The 24263-nt window shown below is 37.0% G+C and overlaps 1 protein-coding gene across 1 annotated transcript; it reads left to right on the plus strand.

Annotated features, from left to right (window-relative positions):
* The first annotated feature begins 951 nt into the window (after nt 1–951).
* Nucleotides 952–23459, plus strand: LOC134670338 (protein yellow). The gene is made up of 3 exons (XM_063528141.1): nt 952–1100; nt 18141–18407; nt 20397–23459. Exons 2-3 carry the CDS (start codon nt 18149–18151, stop codon nt 21512–21514), a joined length of 1377 nt encoding a protein of 458 aa, XP_063384211.1. The 5' UTR covers nt 952–1100; nt 18141–18148; the 3' UTR covers nt 21515–23459.
* Nucleotides 23460–24263: the final 804 nt, after the last annotated feature.

The following is a 24263-nucleotide window of genomic DNA, read 5'->3' on the forward strand; positions in this document are numbered from 1 at the left end:
GCATCAGTAAGTACTTTGCATAGAGAGCCTTTACGGTCTTATGGTGAAAATTATTATTTTTCCTTGGCTTACGAATATACTATACCTGTAGTTATACTCTTTAAGTCGGTAGTTGAGTAATTACGTCAGCTATTTTAATTCTTTGTCAAATTGATTGTACCTACCTAAATAACTAAAAATTTTATTCATATATATGGTACAAAAACAAGTCAAAAAACAATAAATAAAAATAACTTAAAACTAACTTACTTTTCGAATAATCTCATAGTACCGACGTTCGCCGGACACGCCTATCTTTAATTAATTTACTAAGTAGCCAAACCCCAATTAGATGAATTGGCTTGGCCGGTGGGCTGTAGTCACGAGTCTATAGCTTTGAGTATCTAAGAAGTTAGCGAGCTGGGGTGACCACGCTTTTATTTGCTCATAGATTTCAATATTTCGAATTTTCAGGTTTCTCAATTCGTCGGAACCTTTAATTTTCTAACTTGTTCCCCGTTCTTCGAAGACGAAAAATTCTTTGAAAAATGAGTTTTGTTTGTGCCAAAACTCAATTACACGATGCGACGTCGTGTCACATTGCAACAGTACAGTGTCGTTACTGTTGTGAGTTACCCTTGGGTTAATTCTCGAGAATAATTATTTTTGGCTACATTATTTGTATAATAGGTACCATTACATTATATAGGTACCTAACCAAAGAGAATTAAATCACTACCTCTGATTTTTTAAGGTTGCAACCGAAAGGCAAACGTTTGTTTAAAATTTATAAAAAAAGTTTACTAGGCAAACTGGATACAGTCATAATTAGGTGTTGTTGTAATTGTAATCCATACATGCAATCATCCAATGCTTTTAAGTTATCAGATCGATCCTTCATCCATGGAATCCTGCAGAAAATTATTAAAAATGCAGTCGTGCAGAACTATCTCTAACAGACAGAAAAGCATTGCCACCCGGCTCGAAGCAGGCATGCAGGTATGGCTACCTCAGTCTCTGCCGAGCAACCGGCCTCTCAACACGTGTCCAATCAGTGTCAGAACCGTTAACAAGCGTGTCCAACAAGTATTACGTGATTTCAACCCGGGGAAACCAGAAAGGTTGGTCAATTTATTTTAATTCATGCAAATTTTTAGGCTGGCAACCCGTTTTGAATAACTTTTTTCAAAATGGAGCAAGGAATGGCAAAGGAAGGAAAGTTGAAGTTTGAAAAGTTTTACTTAGTTTCTGAGAGGTAATATATCTGCCGTTGTTTTTACTGTTATACAATTCTAGTATGACCTCAGTTATCTTTGAGTTCGAAGGCTTATCGAAATGTTATTAATCAAAGTGCACTGCTGGCAAAGGTTTAATTTATTAAGTTGTTCTCAAGGTACCCTACGTCGCCGTATGTAAACTATCGTGATTGCTAGCTTAGCAATGTAATCACGTTTGTTAATAAATTAAGTAATAAGTAAAGTAATCAAATCGTTCTGTACATATTACACCTATGAGGTGTACTCGAGTAATTACGAATAATTAAAGTTGTCGGACAATTCCGAAAATGGGGTCTAATTTAATGGACTTAATGGTAATGTTCCGATTTACCCGACATTCTGAAGGATTCGGAGAATTATCCGAATGCACCTATTGGTACCTACATTACCTATCGTAGGTGTAGGTATTATAAATTTTAATTTCTATATTTTTCTATTTAAGTATATTGTAATACATGTTCGATAAATAATAGGAAAAATAAGACGATTATAATTATTAGTGTAATGTAGGTTAATAACTACGAACTTAGTAACAGAAACCAATAAAAAGTTAGCTAAACCGAGGTACCTATAAATAAGTTCCCAAAAACTGTCACTGTGCTAGATTAACAAACTTGATACCTGAATTGAGACTTCAGACCCCCCTTTTCGACGACTTTGTCGAATGTATACACTTGTATCAGGCGTGGCTCACTCCGCGATTTCGTCGCTTTGCTACAGGTAGCTAAAAGTCCATCCGTTCGACCCCAATTTAGGGGTTTGCCATAAGCCGCGCGTGGCCCTGTCGCCACCTAGCGGCCATATCTGTGCTGATCGTGACAGACGCGTTTTGTTAGAGAGTGAGTCTTCTGTACCTAGTACTATCTATTTACTTATTCTGTGCTTGTATGAGCAATAGCGGACCCGTAAAAAGCATAACACCTACCTCTAGTCTAGTCCCACTATGTAGGTTAGTAAGTTAATACCTACGTATTGTTTGGCGCCTATTGACGCTATGTAGCTGTTATCGGGTGAGGTTGAGATGTCACCAAATTCGTTGGAATGGTTACATATCAGAATACCGAAAATCGATTTACCTAATGTTGAATCACCTATGCTCGTTTGACCTATTTTTTTAAATACCTAATGATCAATTAACCTAAGCTCATAACACCTAATGAACGAATTACCTATTGCACGTTTCACCTACATTTGGTTTACCTAAGCTCAGAATACCTATGCTCGATTCACCTAAAGTTGAAACACCTAATACTCGAAATAACTAAAGCTAATATACCTAATACACGAAACACCTAATGTTGATATACCTAATGCACGAAATACCTAAACTCGGTATACCTAATGATCGAATTGCCTAAAGTTAACATACCTACTGCACGAATTACCTAAAGTCGGTATACCTAATGATCGAATTACCTAAAGTTAACATACCTAATGAACGAAATACCTAAATTCGATGCACTTAATGAACGAAATATGTACCTAAAATAAAAAATATAATTATTGTTTAGTAGAATATTACTAGGACATACAACATTTAGTATACATTTTTTAGCCAAATTATTCAATTGGCTAACTATTTTTTATTATAATATAAGGTCTAGTCATTTGCCAGAGTCGAGATAGGTGCGACGACGAGTAAAGCGAGGAGGAGCGTGTTAGGTTAACTTCGACCAAACAGTGCCAAAACCGACTTTTATTTCATCGTCATGATGTTAACTTACAAAAATTAAGTTTTTGATAAGATAGGATAAGATAACTAATTTTGTATCAGACTTATAAAATCATTCTACTACCTAAAAAGTAGCGTTTCAAAAAGTGTATTTTTAAGTTGTTATCCAAACAAACAGTTTCTACTGTAAGATTGGGAAGTCATACGAATTATTGGGTGGAATTGCCACTTGATCATTCGGCTAAATGATATGAATTTTGTTCTAGGTATATAGACTTAAGGTATTCCGTGCATTAGGCATATCGACATTAGGTAATTCGTGCAGGAAGTATATCAACTTAAGGTATTTCGTGCGATAGGTTTAACAGTTTTAGGTATTTCGTCCATTAGGTAAATCAAGTTTAGGTACATCGTTCATTAAGTATATCAGCTTTAGGTGTATCGTCCATTAGGTATATCAGCTATAGGTAATTCGTGCATTAGGTATAATAGCTTTAGGTGAAACGTGCAATAGGTAAAACGTGCATTAGGTACATCGTGCATTAGGTGTTTCGGCCATTAGGTTATTTGAGCTTAGATATTATAAACTTAGGTCAGTCAATGTTTAGGTAAAATGATCGATAGGTAATTTAAAAATAGGTGAATCAAGCATAGGTGATTCAACATTAGGTAAATCAGTTTTCGGTATTCTGATATGTAACCGTTGGAATCGTCTACGCCCACAACCCACATTGCAACTCCAGCCACGTTTGAGAGGTTACCTTAGGCCCAATTCGGGGAACCTAAATGCATTGCAATCCGAATATCTTGACTACAAACCGGTTTTTAGCTTTGGATCGACCCTTTGAGGAAAACTACCAGCCTGTTTTGTTGGTATCCTTTCTGCAGGAGTTTACAATTTTTTTTTAAATTTATTTACACAAAAGGTAAAGTCTATTTCAATAGAACTTGCTAACTATGTAAACAAACCGCCATATTGAAATTGTCTCTGAATGATCAATTTACTAGTGATGGGCAAGACTCATACCTACTAATCTACTAATGTCAAACCATATCGAATAATAAAATACCAAAAGTAAAAAACAAGTAGTTACTTATTTTTAATTTGTTTAATCACGATCAGATGACAAATTAGTACTTAAGAATGATATATTGACGTATTTTATAACCGTGGCGATAGGTACAGAGCGTGAGTTGGTTAGTGTGTAGCGGGTTTATATTACAAACTTTAGTCACAACACTACCCATCATAGACAATTGTAGAATTTAAAAGAAACAAAACCGCAATTCCATCAGGACCTAATAACCTAACTTATGAAACCATTTTAAACTTTTAATTAAATATCCAATATACAGTTACATATTTATGTATTTTACGGAACGGACCGTTTCAATAGTGTATATGTGTATGGTTTCAAGGGTATTTGATGAGGTGGTGTGAAAATTCAAAGAGAAACAGTGACAAAACAAAATTACGTTGTTTATTTACATAGTTAGCAAGTTCTATTGGAATAGACTTTACATGCTCATAAACAAAATTTACAATATCGCCAAACTGTAACCAGTTTGTTGGAGAATGAAGCGCTCACTTAACTAATCGAATCATGCACCTAAACAAAACAATTAGTAACTTAAACAATAGGTTAATCCTTATTATAATATAAAAAACTAACATGCATAGTTAGATGCCTAACAAGTCTTCACATTGTCTCAAAGTTTAATTTTCTAAAAGGTATGTTTTAATCTCTTTTTAAGGATCTTTTTTTTTAAATTACTGGGTTGGCTGATAAATTGATTTCAGCTTATAAAGGTCTGCTAGTATTCAGAACTATAACTTAAATATGTATATGAGCCTTATCGTCTGCTAATCCCAATTTTGTCAGAAGAAAAGCGCGTGAAATTCTAAGTTTCTATGAGTGACCAACTCTTCGCAAATTAATATGTATAAAGTATGACTCACGTTAGACCGGGCCGTGCCCAGGCCGGAGCTTTCGGCGCATCATTTTCTATGAAAAGCATCACTTGATCAAATGTCATGTCATAGAAAAGTAAGCACCAGAATATCCGGGCCGGACGGCCCGGACTAACGTGAGCCATCCATTATAAGATGACATTTAAATTTCACGTTAGTCCAGGCCATGTATCTGGCGCTTACTTTTCTATGACATGACTGGCGATCACGTGATGCTTTCCATAGAAAACGATGCGATGGAAGCTCCGGCCCGGACAATCGGTCAACGTGAGTCATCCTTAATTTCCAAATGCTAGTAGGTAAAATAAACATTTTGTCCCATTTTTTCTTTGGTGATATATACTGATATTGTTGTATAATCAATCATATGATTCCACTTTGTATGAGCTGTGACTGGTCTCACGAGGGTTACGGAATAGTACGACGTAATACTGACTTGCCTTTTAGTTCACACCTCTATTTTAGATCTTACTGCGTCCAAATACGGACATGCGAAATAGGCTGTAACAAACAGATGAGTAGGCAAAGAGTGTTTACGTTTTCCTTTCTGCAAATATTTGTTATTGCAATTATGAAACAGTATTCATGTCATCGCTCATCAGAGGTCCCTCCGTCATATCGTTATCTGCCTCTATTGGTTGATTTTGGGGCCGTTATTCCGAATGTCCAAAATGTATTAACTCGGTCATATTGACCAAGGTTTCCCATGGGACCGATATGAAGATCCATCTAGGTTAGGTAGACCTTACTTATGTGTGATATGTGTCACGATTCGAACTAAAACAATTAACTCTAAGATATAAATTATGATAACCACTTGTACCATTGTAATAATATGGTGATTCACGATCGGCCTTTATTGCTATATTAGCAGAATGTATTATACTTAAATATATTATTTCAATTGAATACAATTTTAGTCATCATATCATTGTTATGAAGTTTACTTTTCAGTATTCGGTTGTGCAGATGTTTTAAAATGTTTGGGTAGTTGTAAAAATAATAAACCGTGAAGGTAACTGTAATATTTGGAAGGTGAAGTCATTATACTGCATTTCAGCAGCAACTATAGCTGTAAAAGTGACTAACAGTGTCAACTAATGGAATTAACCAGTCAAACATTAGGGCGTTTACCTTATTATTTAGTAAAATAGGTATAGGTCGTTGTCAGAAATATCGGAGCGTAGCTAATCGTACCAAAAGAATGCGAAGAATCTCTAAATAGGTACTTACTGTCTATACTCTGCATCTTAGGTACCTAAGTAAATAGTTAAATAAAAGTAAACGAATAATTTGTAAATTTTCGGGTAGTTATAACATTTATTTGCTAACCAACATAGTACAGTTGTACAGTTGTGTAGTACAGTTGGTAGTAGTAGTAGTAGTAGTAGTAGTAGTAGTAGTAGTAGTAGTAGTAGTAGTAGTAGAGTAGTAGTAGTAGTAGTAGTAGTCCGCCTGGATCTGGACCTGACTTTAACCTACATTATTTGATCATGCAATGTTTTCATCTACCTTCACCTGGCTTCAGGAGCCATTTGAGGGTAGATTTTGTTTACTTTTATTTAAATACCTAAAGATACCGACTATAGTCCCAATCCTAACATTATGTTAATATAAACATTAAAAATGTTAATGAAGCTTTTAAATACTAACACAGAACCTTAGAACCCATATGTGGAATCCATCAAACGACTAGTGCCAAGTAAAAGGTACTAGCGTCAAATTTGTAGGTCAGGGCATTCCGGCCGCGCGTGCGCAGCTTCGAGGAAGGAAATGTCGCGTTCAAATTTGGAATTCCACTGATTACCGGTCATAACTGGTTTCAGTTTATACTAATGTGGCGCTGGCTTCACTTAGGCCCACTTGCACCATTCCACTATCCCGGGGTTAATCGGTTAAACTTGAAGTTGCCATGGTTACCAGTACAATTTGACACTAGGTTAACGGTTTAACTGCTTAACCCCGGGTTAGTGGGATGGTGCAAGTGGGCCTTAATGTGGCGCTGGCTTCACTTAGGCCCACTTGAACCATTCCACTATCCCGGGGTTAATCGGTTAAACTTGAAGTTGCCATGGTTACCAGTACAATTTGACACTAGGTTAACGGTTTAACTGCTTATCCCCGGGTTAGTGGGACGGTGCAAGTGGGCCTTAATCTTTAGTACCTATCTGGTGGGTTACTTCGGAAGGATCTTCTCATCACTTCATCACTCTTAATAGTACTGGATATCTCTGTTAATCAAGAGTAGAGATGTAGAGATCAAGATTGTTTTATCGTCGAAGTTAGCGCTTAGCGTCGAAGTTATGTTTTATAAAAATATGTAACTTGCAATAAAATCAGAAGGCTGTCTTTAATTAACTTCATATCACTTGAATACACTTCTGCATGTATTAGAAATTACCAACTTTCATGAAAACTAGTTACCTATCAGAGTTGTTATATAAAACATATTTGTTGGCCGAATTTGAACAGTTTGTGCAGGTTTTCATAGTACAATACCTATTCATACGAAGGAGAACGAGGACAAAATCTTAATTAAGCTTATTAGCAATAACCAATTGGTTAAATTGATTTTAATGCCGAACTAAATTTAGCATATCTATTTAATTGAGGCTTACTTAGTGAGTTTCTTGGACTTTTACCCTAACAATTGAAAGTTTGAGTCATCACATCTTCCTCGCGTTGTCCCGGATTTTTTGCCGCGGCTCACGGGAGCGTGGGGCCCGCTTGACAACTAATCCTGAGAATTGGCGTAGGCACTCACTAGTCTGGAGGTATTAGGGAGTGAACATATTATAAAATTTCAGTGCCCCTATATTGCATGTAATTTCATGAAACCTATTGGTTTAGATTCCGCTCAGTTTCTTACTGGAATTAAGGCTTTTCATATTTTCTTCTTAATTTTCTATAAGTACCTGAAATGTACGTTACGTTAGCAAATGTGTTAGTCTCATTGTAACTTAAAACATGGACACCTTCAGGTTAGGAAGGTGTCCATGTTTTAAGTTACAATGAGTGTTTGTACCTCTTATGACTCTTATCTTTCACCAAGGCTGCAATACAAAAGGCAATTTGTTATACTTAAACGAGTAATTACTTGTAAGTTAATGAAATATTTTATTTAATTGCCAATTACTGGCAAGTCTCTACCGTGACACATTATATGGTCGTCCTATTTACCTGTTGGACTACTTTATGTATTATATTAATCATTGAAATCTATTTGTTATCAAGTGGTTTTTACCGATTGTATTGTCTTAATTAATCAACCTTAAATCTTTGTACCTACCAATTGGCGAAAGACCAAGAAAAAGTTATATGAGCCTAGTAAAGGAGCATGTAGGTAGGGGCCGTGTCTTACCAGGGACATTAATAGTTCGTTATTTTATCATTTTAGAAAGAAGGTAAGCGATCTTGACGCTTTTTAAAAATCAGTAACTATTACTTATGAAAGCAAAATAATATATGTAAATGATCGTATTAGATATAATAAGATTCATAATTCTTACATATTTGCCGTGACTTATTTTTAAAACGTGTTATTCAATAAAAAGACACATGAAGATTATTTACCTTATTTCTAATGCTAAGAAAAACGAACTATAAAGGGCTGGCTTCGGATCGACCAAGATGGAAGCAATTTCATCACGCTACACCGACAAGAGCCCAGCTTTTTTTAATTAAATTGAATGAATGGTTTACGTCTACGCCTCGGCTAGTCTGTGGCCATGAGTAAACCCATGCATAATAAAAAAAAAAAAAAAAAAATGACCAATTTAGATGACATTTTGGTATGGGGATACTCGGATAGTTTAATCTCGGGAATGGACATAAGAATAGTTTTCATCGCGGAAATCATAATATTCATAATTCTAGTTACTAAGACGTTTTAAAATATTCTTATTTAAAAAAAATAAATTAAAAACCAATTCAACTTGATGTCAACTGTGCAGTCTAAATCATTTTCGCTCAAAAGAGGTCGTTTTACATTGAAGTTTTACCTCATAACTGCATTATTATATAATATAGTTGCCATGAAACTCTCCATTTTAAAATAGGTATAACAAAAATTATGAATGTATACACATCAACAGCAATTTTTCAGTAGCAATGTTTAAACAATAAATTCCTTAATGTCTTTAAACGGATATACTCGTATTCATTACCGACGAGTAAATGGTAAACAAAACAGATTTATTTAAACTTTGTTTGTGTGGCAAAATTCGTGCGTCATCCTGTATTAAAATTGTGCATCTTAATAACATTTGTAAAGACAAATCTACAAATTGGTTACACCACATCATTTATCTACCTACTTTTAATACTCGTCCGTCCTTAGGTACGTGATTATGAAGTATCAATAATTTATACTAAGTACCTACACTAAGTTAAGTATGTATCTTGCAATGTAACTAAGCGAAGGTTTCTGTGGCTTGGTGAGTAATGAATTATGGTTTCTATAGATTTTTCCTTAATTGAACAAGGATATGTCTTTAATTGCAGAGATTTTTTTTAATGAAGTAGTTGAGGAAAATATAATAGACATAGTGCCTACTTCGTTATTTCCTACTATTTACCCTATTAATCCATGGCTTCGTACTAAATTACTTAACAGTAACGAACTAACTTCGTACTAACGCAAATTATTTTAGCAAAATGGCTTTCTTTAAACTTTAATATGAGTGTGGTAAAATGGATTTAAAAACGGTTGTGATTTGTGATGTATCTTAGAGCAGAAAAACACGTTCTAAAAAATGCAAAAAGATGACTAAAAATTCGATCAGGATCCTAATCATACAAAGACGAGAGGTAAAAAGTCAATTTAAAATGCCAATATTCATTAATAAACTGTTTTTAGATCACAAGACAGTATCGATTACCATAGTTGCAATATAACAACCTTCTAAACAGTAATGATATTGGCCAATGACTTTATCGGTCTTAGTGTACTTCCCTGTGGCACGCCAAACCCGTTTACGAAGGTTCTTATATTTACTTTATGTAATAACATGGACTTTTTGATCACCGTAAAACATAAATTATCTTATATGTTAGTATGTATAAGTAAGTAGGCATAGTCGCCTTAAACAGTTTTTTGACAAGTGTTCACCATGACTTTGATGCATCAAGGCGGTTTAAAATGAAATGAAATGAAATGAAAATCTTTATTTCAGGCAACTAGTGGCCCATACATAAATACCTTAAAACTAGCATACATATTATAAAAATATATTTTAAAACTAAACACTACAAATCACATTATGGCTGCGATGCATTACGCAACCCCTCAGTGTCAGGGAGCCGGCCGCGGAACCGCCGAAACTTGACACCCTTCGGCCAAAACTCCTCCTTGGTGAAGGTCGCTAGATGATCAGTCGGAACGCTCACCACAAACGAATTAAAATTTACAGAGAGTCTACCGCGAAACGCAAAAATCTAAATTTCTTTTCGTTATAGGCCTCTCTATTGCTCGAATATGCAGAGTCGCAGTCGCAGGCAGACCAAGTCGGCGATGGCGAGACGAACGATTCGGTTTACTTTTAAAATCTTTTGCCTTGTGACAAATTGTTTAGTCAATGTTGGGGTTGTAAGTTATTGAACTTTAAATAGTAGTGGTTAAAACAGTGTCGCAATATTTTTTTATTCACATCAAGTTCCGGTTATGTCTGTGTGACCCGGTAAAAATAAAATAATCCAATTTACCTGTTCACCTTGGACCGCCATTTCGGGCATGGCGTGGGTCAAATCGCATATAGATATTGAGGTATAGTAGGTAGACACTGTCTTGTTTCACGATTATGCTTTATTTATAGGTTGACGCCGCTTTTGCTTTATAAGGGGTAAAATTTTGAGAAGATCTCCGGGTAGTGGTGTAGTAGAACACGTGCTTGAGAGATCTTCAATAAAATAAACCCGGCCAAGTGCGAGTCGGACTCGCGCAGGAAGGGTTCCGTACCATAAAGCAAAAAAAAAACGGAAAAAAATGCAAAAAGAAAACGGTCACCCATCCAAGTAAAGACCACGCCCGACGTTGCTTAACTTTGGTCAAAAATCACGTTTGCTGTATGGGAGCCCCACTTAAATCTTTATTTTATTCTGTTTTTAGTATTTGTTGTTATAGTGGCAACAGAAATACATCATCTGTGAAAATTTCAACTGTCTAGTTATCACGGTTCGTGAGATACAGCCTGGTGACAGACAGACAGACAGACGGACGGACGGACGGACGGACAGCGAAGTCTTAGTAATGGGGTCCCGTTTTACCCTTTGGGTACGGAACCCTAAAAATAATCTTACAATATCGTAGTTTTTATTTTTTTATTTATCAGTGTATATAGCAATACAACATTTAGGAATCAATATAAAGATGATGATGATTTATAACTTGTAAAAATATAAAAATAACCAGAGGCCAAAGACAAGAAGAGGAAAAGGAAGTGACAGTATGTCATTCTTGTCGAATCGGAGATTGTGAATTGGAAAATATTAGCATACATTTTAACATATCCTACATATACTCATGTTGTGTTCCTGTCGGAAGTAAAGCTGCCAGAGATCAACGAGGGTGTGGAGTGTTAGGGTCGGCAACGCGCATGTAACACCTCTGGAGTTACAGGCGTGCATGGGCTACGGAGACTGCTTACCAGCAGGCGGGCCGTGTGGTTGTTTGCCATAGTTGTCGTATAAAAGGACATAAAAGACTTTATATTGTTTTCACAACTTTTTATTTTTAAATACGTAGACGTGCAAAAATTTAACCATTACTAAATGTACGCCTTGAACATTAATTACTTATACATACTTATATACTTTACATTAATTAGCGTTTCATAATACATACATATATTTCAAAGCTGAACACATGCAGACGAATAGGTATTGTAAAATCGTACAATGCTTTTAATTAGCTAATAAGATACCTAGTAACTTTACGAGTAGTATCTTCCATTTTTTGCAGAAACAATCAGCAGTAGTAGTACTTATTGCGTTTACATTAATTGCGAGTGGACAATGGATTATCGTGACATCTGTCATAATTACAATTGTTATGATCAGGATTCTGCAGAAGACTGCGTTAGTTAGGAATGCCCTTTGTGTAACATTGTTTAATTTTTAACAAGCAGAAACGTCTGAAATGAAAGAAGCGCCTGGCGTCCGTTGGCTCGTTGGGTGGACGACATCCGGAAAATTGCGAGTCACTTCTGGATGAGATAAGCTCAGGACCGGGACAAGTGGCGTACTAGAAGAGAGGCCTATGCTCAGCAGTGGGCGATAAAGGGCTGATATGATGATGATGATGATGAAGCAGAAACGTCTGCGAACGATGCTATTAAGCTTAGAATAAATTTAAAAGTGGCAAAAGGACTGTCTTGGGCGAGACTCGAACTCCAGAAACCCAGAGGCCGTGAGTTGAAGTGTCACCCAAGACAGTAGTTTTTCCACTTTTAAATTTATTCTATTAATCAAATGATAAATGCAACAGTTGATAAACTTAATTAGTTTCGGTTGATCCTGTTCCCTTTTCCTTAGCCTAAATTTACTGAAAGCGGAATGATAACCACAGAGTAAGAAATAGATTTCATACAGAAAGGATATGTATACACTCTACCCCGCCCTGTGCGCCCCGAATGGAATATCCTCACCCCGCGGCAGCAGATTGTCTGCAGATTGACAGACTTTCACTTCGATTGGCAACGTGATGGCATGAAGTACAAAAAGCTTATTGTGCAAAGTATGGGTTCCTTTCAGTTTTTCTTGATGCGTATACAGACATGTCCTGCGGACATAGTCAAGCGATTTCTGTACTAAATAGGTATAGTTGTATGTCCGCCGTTGTTATAACACTCATAACTTCAACGATAAAGTATTTAAATCCGTTGCACAAACTTTGTTAATCGTATACCAATTACAATTCATTGTCCATGTCTAATCCTGATTTATTTCATTCAAATCACCGAGTTGGGTAATTGCATTTAAATGCAAACTGAATTAGACTGTAAAGAAAGGTCGTACGGTGTTATTTAGTATAATTGGGTGAATTATTGTTATCAGAAAGGCTATAGAAAGAAGTAAAAAATTACATGTTCTATTGTATACCTACATATTTCGTTTAGAAGACCCAAACGGAGATGGCGGGACAACCTCGATACATTCTGTGTGGAGTGGCGGGAGTGTACATTATGGCTCCTCTACACGATGGGCCAACGCCGGCCACTCCAAGGGACCTAGCCATGCGGTAGTATGAGGTAGCAATATTACTTGCTCTCTCTAACGCATAAATGCGTCCCTTGGAGTGGCAGGCGTTGGCCAATCGTGTAGAGGAGCCATTAGACAGAGACAAGTGGCGGGAAAGAGGGGAGGCCTTTGCCCAGCAGAAAGACACACTAATAGGCTAAGAAAAAAAAAATCGTTTGCACAATATAAGTATTTCAGTCTAGACCAAATCTGAAATAAATAAAATAAGCTAAACTGAGGAGTGAAGACCAAGTTTAAAGCTTCTCTTGAATCTTGTATAAGATTGAAGGAATACATTTGAATTTTCTACCAGGCAATTGAGTGTGTGAAGCATAGAACTTATGGACGCCTTAATGAAAATACATAATGACTATTGACTAATGAGACCGACGCCAATTCAATCTTAAGTTTAGATTGAAACAATTCGATGACTGTACCGTTTAGATTCTAAACAGTACAGTCATCGAATTGTTTGCCTACACCTGTAAATTTAACCTTCAATAGTGTCAATATCTAAACTATTTAACTATATCGATCGCATAGCTCGTATTACCTGCAATTAAAGCTTACATTTCGTTAATTTAGCACAGCACATGTGACCTCTAAACCGTGCCGCAATGGGCCTCGGTTCAAATTGTCTTAATTTCTCTAATGCCGTTTAGTTTGGTTTTATTCATGCATTCTCGTATCTTCTCTTGTAATTTGGACCTTATGCGTTAGAAGGAAAGGTGGTTTTTCAAGATGTAAGTGAGATAAGAGTTTGGGTTAGCTGACTTGTTGATAACAATCAGGATGCAGCATGCGTACCTATGTTGTCAATGTCGTTCAGTGTCTTATTGGTTCATTAAATTTTGTAATGGTCGTTCAAAGGTTTTTTTTTATTCGGTATATTGTTGGAATATATGTGTATGTGTGCGATGAGGTATTATCCCAGTCCTACACAAACTCTTATTATGTAGGCAGCAAATGTAGCAATAAAGGTGACAAGCAGTGTACTCGTAGTAAAGAAAGTAGAAACTACCAACTTGGGGAAATGGTTTGTAGTCACATACTGCAGCTGCAGTTTAAGGTTTATCTTTTCCGTTAGTTTGCTATCGTGTCTATGACAGCAGAAAGGTGGCTTTAACAATGGCCTACAAAATTAACTCGAAAACGGAGCATTTTAATTATTTAAATTGCAATTCGTATCTCGTTGCAGATAACACCCAAAAAGTAGTACATTTTCTACATTTCCGAAAGCCAAGGACGCGCTAACGCGAAATGTATAAGCCTGTCACGGCATAAAGAAACACTGCATCTAATTTGCTTACATTTGTTATGCAAATTCTGTCTTCCAACCGGTCTGCAAGGGTGGCCAAGGGTACATATATATTTTCGTTGGCATGCGATGAGGTCATTTTTGGTTCGGAAATGCGGGCGGCTAAAGTTGCTTCCACTGGCGGATCGTGAGGAATAACTCAAGATACCCATAGAGAAAAAAAAACTTAGGGTACATGAGGGTCACAAAAAATATGAATGACCGAAGTTTGTTACGAGTAGACAAATAACAGACGCCGAGCAGAGATCTTTAATCAGATTGAACTTTTTAAGTTCTAATGCCGCTTCTGTCTGTTGTTGAAAGTGATGGAGGTTTAACCTCACAACACAAACGTAACTATTTCCAACCAAGAGATTTGTCATAGGGTTAAAAAATTGGCCGAGGAAATGCAGCCTAAAATTTTCTGGTCTGTGTAGTTTTGCTTTATCCTTTAGACATGGGTACGTTTATTACGTATATATATATAATGAGTGATGGCAGGTGGACTAAAATGTTAACAGAATGGTGGCCGCTTTCAAATGAAAGAAGCGCCTGGCGTCCGTTGGCTCGTTGGGTGGACGACATCCGGAAAATTGCGGGTCACTGTTGGATGAGATTAGCTCAGGACCGGGACAAGTGGCGTACTAGAAGAGAGGCCTATGCTCAGCAGTGGGCGATAAAGGGCTGATATGATGATGATGATGATATATATAATACAACGTTATAAAATGATACAACGTGAATATATTACGTCAGGTATGTTGCCAACTCTGACATGATATAATGCTGAATGTCACGTATGCATATCTATGATTCGCAATATACAAAGTCGCGAACTTATAGGTGCGCCACAACTATCAGATTTTTTTTTTCATTCAGATGGTTAGCGACGCTGTTTAATTGAATGTATTGCGCGTTTTATATCTTTATTGCAACAATTATCATAAAATTGGATGAATCGCGTCATACATTTATGGTATTCTAGGTTTCAATACTAACTTAATTTTCTAGTACATTTCCTTGGCTATCATAAAAGTGGCATTACGATAAAGCGTGGAACAAATCGGTTAGTCCATTTCATCGTCTACGCCTTTATGACTCTTAATATTATAGTTTTACGGGCCATTTTCCCGTGGATCCAGTAACAATGGTCGTATTGCGTTGAATTTTAATGTTCATTAAATTCCTAAGGCTTTTACTTTTGTGGCAAAAGGGAGTAACTTATACTAGGTCTATATAACGTTTGTCTTTTTTGTGTCGTGGTTTATATTACTGGCTATGTTGTGTTTATGTAAGAAGTATTGCATGCGAGTTTGAAGTTTTTAACTTGAAAATACTTTAAAAGTGTAACAACTGTAAAGATTTAACACAATTTTCTTGAATTATGATTGAATTGAAATTTAACACAATTTTCTTGAATTATGATTATGAATATCAACTGATTAGATTAAACTAAACTAAAGTTGAACTTAAAACCATCCATTTTTTTGAAGGAGACGGAAAACAAAAAGAAGACGAATTAAATCATACCTATGACAATGATAGCACTAAAACTGCTGAAGGTGGCACTGATGTTCCTTGAACAGTTTTAAATGACAGAAGCGTACAAAATCAGTACAATGGCGAAACAAAAAAACTGTACTTAACTAAAAATATAGAAACTTACTTTAATGCGAATAACGATTCTATTATAGAGTAGGTCTTAGGTACTGTTTCAGTCCCCGAATCTTATAATACTGGAAATCGGGCTACTGCAGAAGTGGCAGACCGACAGGGAGATATAGTGGGACGACCTAGATACTCGTACTTCGTACCGACTGGTTTGAGCGCGCATTGAAATCGAGTAAATCGACTGACTGTTGGAAAATTAAGGAGACTTTTGCTTAAGGAGGGATATTAAAGCCAGGAAATTAGAAGGAGACAAAAGAAAAGACGCGCCGTGCGAAACTTGCGACGGAAGATATGGCCTGTTCGCGGGTTCTGAATTTTATCTCAATTACTCTAAAAATATAGGTACTTTTGTATAAAATTTTGCTAATCAGATACCTCGATTATAGGTGTCAGTACCTATTTGATACTCTAAAATTACACTACTATGGTATGCAAGGTAACAATATACAACTGAATATTAATGAAAATTAGACATGTCTTCGTAATTTTTTCTTTCGAGCCAACTTTAAACTTTTAAGGTCTCGGTTGGAGTCTGCCCTTGCAAATATAGTCTAGTTCCCATGTGCATTTTTTTGTTGCATTTGGCTTTGATTAAAACGTGTAAAAACTCAATATAATAAGTACAATTTTGCGCTAGCTCCCTTTTACCTGCGGGGCACTGACTTGGTTATGTTATCAAAAAGATACTGGTAGCGGACGGTAGTCGGTTATCAATCATTTTGTTGGAATTGTCGAAAGGTTAAAAACATTCCAAAGTTCACGAGAACTTACCGAGGTTACCCGGACCTTCGACCTTGTTGCTTCCGGCGGATATGCCTGTCACTGATACTGTTACAGGGAAATTGTACAAAGTGCATCAGTGGAAAAATACATTCGTATTATTACCTGCATGGCTATGTTTGTGGATTTTACTTTTCCCACGAGGTTAAATAAGCGTTGTCCACTTTAAAAGTAAACTTTAATTCTGAGTGCTCTCGAGTATGACGGTTAGCGAGCCTTGTTGTACGAGTAATTAGGGATATTTCCATGGAGTTCCTCAAGGCTCTTCATTAGAATTAGATCCCTTATTATAACTTATTGTTGTAAGTACTTTATGTACCTACCAGATCAGGTGCATTTTAGTAAACTAGGTATTTTGTCACTTTTAAATATACGATAACACGTTGTGAAACATAAATATGTAACTCGTATATAATTAGTAGATGGTAAAATATCAACGCAATAAATTACAAAACAACCTATTGAATAAAAGTAAGTATATATTTTGGCTTCTTGTGACGTGCCTATATGAACTAAAAGTTCCGTAGAGGTCCGCAGTAGAATGCGACTCGACAATGGTCGCTTGCGCAGCTGACCTCTAAACTGCGCAAGGTCACTCACCCTGCGCGCGCTGATTGATTGTGCGCGATTGTAAGCTCTCGTTATGTCATTCGCAAACATTGTAGCGATAGTTACATTACTGCATATTTATAAACCTAATCGTAAAGAGATAAGGTTCAGTATGGGTTGCAGCGGGTGTTGTTTAGACCTTTAGCACAAAATCAAAAATTCGTTAGCTGCCTCTCTATCGCTCGGATTTGCAAGAACAATAGAGAGGCATGTACCTAAGTACAGAATGGCACAATTGGCACACACGGACGTGTAGATACATTCGCCTCTCGATTTGTAGGAACTGCAGACGGAGCCGTGCTGCGCACGCGTCCGGTTTGCATTGCCCTGAAATTGGTAAAGACCTAACGACCTAATGACGATACAAAAAATTGGGATAGTAAGTAAGTAGGGTCGGGCCATAATATACCGTGTCCAAAAAGTCATAAAAGTAATTGCAGCCTCGGTAATCGATCCTCTTACTCCACATATTGTTTCCAAAAGTGTTACATGAATAAGAATTCTGAAATCATTGCTTTTTGGAACTAGATAAAAATCAGTTATATCGTGAAGTGATCGTTCCAGTAGTTCAATACGACTTTTACCGAGCTATTGGGAAAATTCCACTGTAACAGAATTGTAACTAACCATATATCTCCTCTATTCCAGTGACCAACATGGGGCTCCGCTCCCTTCTTCTCCTCTCCCTCGCCTGCCTCGCGTCGAGCGACAAGCTCCACCTAGTCTTCGAATGGAGTCAGCTGGACTACCAATACGCCAGTCCTGAGGCGCGCCAGCAGGCGATCGACAGCAAGACGTTCATCCCGGAGAACAACATACCGATGGGTGTGGAGGTCTACCAGGATAGGCTGTTCGTCACGGTGCCGCGGTGGAAACATGGGGTGCCGTCTACGCTGAATTATGTTAACTTGAATGGTGAGGATCTGTTATTATTAAAACATAAGCTGCTTGCAATGATGATGATTAAAAGTATGCCATGATTTTTCCCGGATAGCAAACTATCTCTAAGTATACCAAATTTCATCTAAATCGATTCAGTGGCTTAAGCATAAAGAGGTAACGGACAGACAGTTACTTTCGTATTTAAAATATTAATATTAATAGGGATTCAACAATTTCAACATCCCTCATCTAGTCTGTTCTGTCTTTTCATTCAAAGACAATATGTCGTGTATATATGGTTGTAAAACACTGGGTATTAAGTTGTTAATTACAATTTATCGTTTCTTGACGTATGGGAGCCCCAGTCTCATGTAATTAAAATAGCACATTGGAAAAGATATTTCGTTTAACAGCAGACATGCTTTAAAAACATAGGTCCAGTAAGTACATCAAAATTGTAGTTGAAACAAATTTTACTGTCCTTGTGTACAATTGGCGGTTGACTGGGCCCTTTACGACTTATGTTTTTGTGTTCTTCGAGACGTACTTTACAACGAATAACTACGATGATAATAAAACCAAATGGCTTTCTAAATACAGACAGGCAAATGAACTTATAGCTTTTGAAATAGTTCGACCGATGACTTGAGGGTATTACTAACACGCGAACGATATTTAATTTTACTTATTTACCTACACATATATTTCTCTGTGAAATGTCAGGCAATTTTAGGCCTTCAGTCAAAGTAACAAGGACCACGATATGATCGATCGCCGCGTCTGACTCATATTTTACAATTGACTTGAACGTGGTAAAATTTCTATGTAAACAATAAACATCGTAAGCTTCTCAATAGTAATGATGAGACAGAACTCAAAAATCTTAGCTCGTATAAAGCGTTCTGAATTAAATCGTGATACGCGTATAACAGAGATAATTTTACATTATAAAATACCAAATATATTCTTATTATGTTGATCAGACATCATATAATATACAGTTAAAGAACGAATAAAACTATAAACACTGAAGTATTATTAGAAATCAAATTAGATTTCTTTTATATCTCAAATAAATATATATATAGTAGGTAAAATCCTTTTTCGGATATGACGAATCTCTTTAATTTAGAAACGTAGGGTCTACAAAGCACATTTATATGTTTGCTATACTTCAACATTATCTACTCCACATCCACATACAAAACATAAACTAGTAAAATATGAGACGTCATACATTAATTAATACAGTTATTCCCAGATTTAAAGTGATCGGAAACAGACACGTTAGGCACTTATATGACGATGTCACTGACTTCAGTGACTTCCTAAAACTATTGGTGTTTTGACAAACTAAAACCACATTAGCGTAATTACTGTCTTAATACTTTACCCATTAGAATCCATTTCAATTGTCACAATCACAATGTGACTCAGATACAAGAGCCTTTTCCTCAATCACGAAAAAGTTCGTCATAAATTACCTATTAACGATTTTAATTAACGAAGTTACAAGAGAGTATCTAATTCTAATGTTTAAACACCTTTGGCTTGTCTACCAAGTGACTGTCCGACCCTGAGTCATACGTGTTTTCCACTTTCACGTTACTCCGTGAAGAATTTAAGATGGCATGTGGACTTCCGTGCCGAAATATCTGGAACTCAATAAGGAAAATGTTATACATGGTGAATACCCCGTATTCAATAGTATTTATAGTGAAAGTCTATAGATACCTACATATGTAAAGTATACAAAAGAGTTGACAATAGTATATTCAATAACTATTCCTTTTCAATTCCATTGTGGTATTAAACATCGACAGACAGGTACATCAGCGAGCTATTTGAAATAACTTTCCCTGTAATAATGGATGTTGACATACATGCGTCCATTAATGTTTCAAAAGTAGGCAGTCTTTTGTTAAACTATGACTAAAGCGCGTTTTGTTGTATCGTGTAAGTTCGTAATGCAATATTTAACCAGGATTAAGTGAACTTATCGGCATTTTTCTTTAATTGCAGATAATAGCACGAAGTCACCGAACTTAATCCCCTATCCGAGTTGGGCAGCGCACTCTATCGGTAGTGATGGGAAACCTCCAGAAATCATTTCACCGTACAGGGTCCGAGCTGACAAGTGCGGTCGACTTTGGGTTCTCGACAGCGGAAAGATGGGCAGCCTCGAAACTACGAGTAACGCTACCAAATTCCCGCCCTCCATCATCGTCTATGACTTGAAGACAGATAATCTTTTGAGAAAGTACACGTTCCCTGCAGATCAGGTCAAACAAGATTCTGGATTCGCCAACATTGCCGTGGAGGATTTCGATTGCGAAAAAACATTCGCGTACGCCGGCGACGTTGGTAAGGCGGGAATCGTAGTCTACTCGTGGGAAAAGAACGAATCGTGGAGAATTAGTCATCATTACTTCAACCAAGATCCTCTAGCTTGCGATTTTAACATTAAAGGATTGAACTTCACTTGGGATGACGCCATCTTCGGCATGGGACTTTCTGCGCCTAACGCTGACAACTACAGCACCCTCTATTTCCACCCGATGGCGAGCTTTAATGAGTTCGCTGTCTCCACAGAATACCTGAGGAACAAGACTTTAGCTGAAGCTAACTTCAATGCTTTTAAACTACTCGGTAGCAGAGGTCCAAATGCTCAATCAAGTGCGTCCTTCGTGGACCCCAGAACGGGCGTCCTTTTCTACTCTTTAGTGAACCTTAACGCTGTGGCTTGCTGGCGGACGTCCAACAAGGAATATACAATGAAGAACCAGGGTAGAATCTCCATGAACGACACTACCATGATCTACCCTACTGACATTAAGGTGGACAGCAATCAGAACTTATGGGTTCTCTCTAACAGGCTGCCTTTCTGGATGTACGGACAAATGAACCCTGCAGATGTTAACTTCAGGGTATTCACAGCTCCCGTCTTAGAAGCGATTAGCCACACGGCGTGTGACGTCACGGCGAGGTCGGATATTCTCGATAAGTTTTTGGGTAATGTGAAGAATGTTACAGCAAAGATTGCCTCTAAGATAAAGCCAAATTCAGGTGCTTCGTTTGCGCCTATGTCCTTCGTTGCGTTAGTTATGTTAAGTTTATTCGTATCTTCTACTGAATATTAAGAGCCTAGTCTATGTAACTGTTACAGAAAGCCTGGCGTTACTTGTGTGAATAGTAAGAGTTGATAATGCGGTATAAATTATTTGTCCTCTCTTAGCCTTACTTTTGCTTCATCAATTAATACCGAATTGTCCATAAAACCATTGGTAAATATAAGTCGGTGGATCTGACTCGAACTGACGCGAATCATTGCATAATTTATTAATAACTAAGATTCGCTTGCCAGACTGAAGACAAAGAGCTATTTAGACATTTGAAAATGGTAGCTCCAAAATATAATACAAAGCCGAATTACATATAATCTTTAGATACCGATTGCTACCGGGAACATATTAACTATAGTACATAGGTATGTACTGTACTTACCTATAGGTATACATTTATATGTAATTATGTATGTATATAATTATTATAGATTTTAGTTCATCTGTATTATAAGTATTTTTAAGTATTAAGTTTTAGGTTATACAGGGTGACCTTAGCCATTGGACAAACCCTGAAATCCCATGTAGGGTTACTTCTCAGAAATCGTGTAACAGTAATGTGTCTTTAATTAGAACAAAAGATAAAAAAATAAATTATCAAACAAAACTTATTTCCAATAATCGACTCAAAAAGAAACATACAGTGATTTTGACAATTTGTTTGAAAATGTGCGGCAATGATGACATTTATCAAAAGTCAGAATCTTATTAATGTTAAATAAAAAACCGGGCAAGTGCGAGTCGGACTCGCGCACGAAGGGTTCCGTACCATAATGCAAAAAAAACGAAAAAAAAAGCAAAAAAAAAACGGTCACCCATCTAAGTACTGACCACTCCCGACGTTGCTTAACTTTGATCAAAAATCACGTTTGTTGTATGGAAGCCCCATTTAAATCTTTATTTTATTCTGTTTTTAGTATTTGTTGTTATAGCGGCAACAGGAATACATCATCTGTGAAAATTTCAACTGTCTAGCTATCACGGTTCGTGAGATACAGCCTGGTGACAGACGGACGGACGGACGGACGGACGGACGAACGGACAAACGGACAAACGGACGGACGGACGGACAGCGAAGTCTTAGTAATAGGGTCCCGTTTTACCCTTTGGTACGGAACCCTAAAAATGGGAGTCCTAAGGTAATAAATAGTATGAAACCTTCTTCGACCGTTTTGATTATCTTTTTTATAGGAGCTACTAACACATACAGGTTGCTCCAAAGTAAAAAAAATCGTAATTTGTTAATTTGTTCGTAACCGCTACACCGATTGGTATGATACTTTGTATACTGGTTCTAAATACCCTAATGCATAATGTAATTTGTCCAATGGCTAGGGACACCCTGTATACATTTCTAGACTGGTAGCTTTCGGCTTTCTTTTTGAGAAATAAATGTCTTAAACCGTAATGCCTACAAAATTTCACCGCTTATCCATTTAACCATTTTACTACAAATGGTTCATTTTGTATTATTAACGCATTCATTGCCAGGGGGCGTGGCCTAGGAATAAACTTGTGTGACGGTGGACGCACATGTGCGTCGGGGGCAGTGAATGTGTTAATCACGTCTACCTATGTTTTTAGAGCTCGGTACAATCAGCAGCAGAAGCTGCTAAGCGGGCGAGGTGTTCAAAATTACCTTGATTAAGTACCTAAAATCAAAAGTACCTAACAAATAAATAAGTCGCGTCAAGATCATTTTGAATAATTCGGTCGCTTAGTAATTTTTGCTGCTGACTGTACAAAACTATGTTCACGGAGCTCTTAATGGGATCACTTCGGTCTTGGAAATCGGTTTTTAAATGATGCTACAATGAGTTTTTTATGTTTGTGAGCATAATTCTGCCGCGAGAGTTTCCGCAACCTTAATTTCGTGAACACATTTTCAAATAGTTAATCAGCTTTTGATGGCTGAATTTGTATAATGGCTCCTTTACACGATGGACTAACGCCGGCCACTCCAAGAGACGCATTTATGCGTTAGAGTGATATTGCTAACTCATTCTACCGCATGGCTGCGTCCCTTGGAGTGGCCGGCGTTGGCCCATCGTGTAGAGGAGCCATAAGGTAGTGGTACTGACTGCCGCTCGATGCGGTCCCAGTACAGTACAAGTCATCTTGAAACTTAAGTCATTGTCAATAGAGGTGAACAGCAGGGTACGTATCATCTATTGGCCATTAGCATGTCGAGCACTAGTACCACCATCTTATAGTCAGACCGTAAAAAGTCTGCAGCGATTTTGATAGTCCACGCAGTGCAAGTGTCATTTTAAACGTCAAACTTGTATGAAATTATGATGTATACATAACACTTACACTATCGGCTCTCAAATCCGCTGCAGAGTTTAACAGAAAATGCCATCAAAATTGTGGAATTGATAAGTTGCAATACGGTCATAACGCCACGCCATAGTTTGTCGATGGATCATTTAAATGGTTACCGCTTTATTTATTACCTAATTTAAAATGTATAATCGTAAGCAGATATACTGTAGGTAAAAATCAATGGAAACGGGTGACTTTGTTCAGTATTTTCATACGGGGTGACACTTTTTCATTGCTTTTGTGTGTATTTTATATTATTCTTTGGAGTGCTAGCACTGCTGACCGCGTTGTCGCCTGTCTCGCTCGCACTACTACATATGTATTTACAAATTTTGTTATTCAGTGTGATAATGGTTGCATGTTTGCTATTGATTGTATTTTGTCTCTTTTCTTTAGATATAAAGTCTATACGTTAGTGTGGCTGCGTTAAAATGTGGCTGGA

This window comes from Cydia fagiglandana, chromosome 13 (assembly GCF_963556715.1).
Source record: "Cydia fagiglandana chromosome 13, ilCydFagi1.1, whole genome shotgun sequence".
NCBI lineage: Eukaryota > Metazoa > Arthropoda > Insecta > Lepidoptera > Tortricidae > Cydia > Cydia fagiglandana.

Excerpts from the sequence above, each read along its gene's own strand:
- LOC134670338 (XM_063528141.1), top strand. The coding sequence starts at position 18,149 with ATGGGGCTCCGCTCCCTTCTTCTCCTCTCCCTCGCCTGCCTCGCGTCG. Across the intron at positions 18,408-20,396 it reads GAATTATGTTAACTTGAATG|ATAATAGCACGAAGTCACCG; the intron begins GTGAGGATCTGT and ends CTTTAATTGCAG.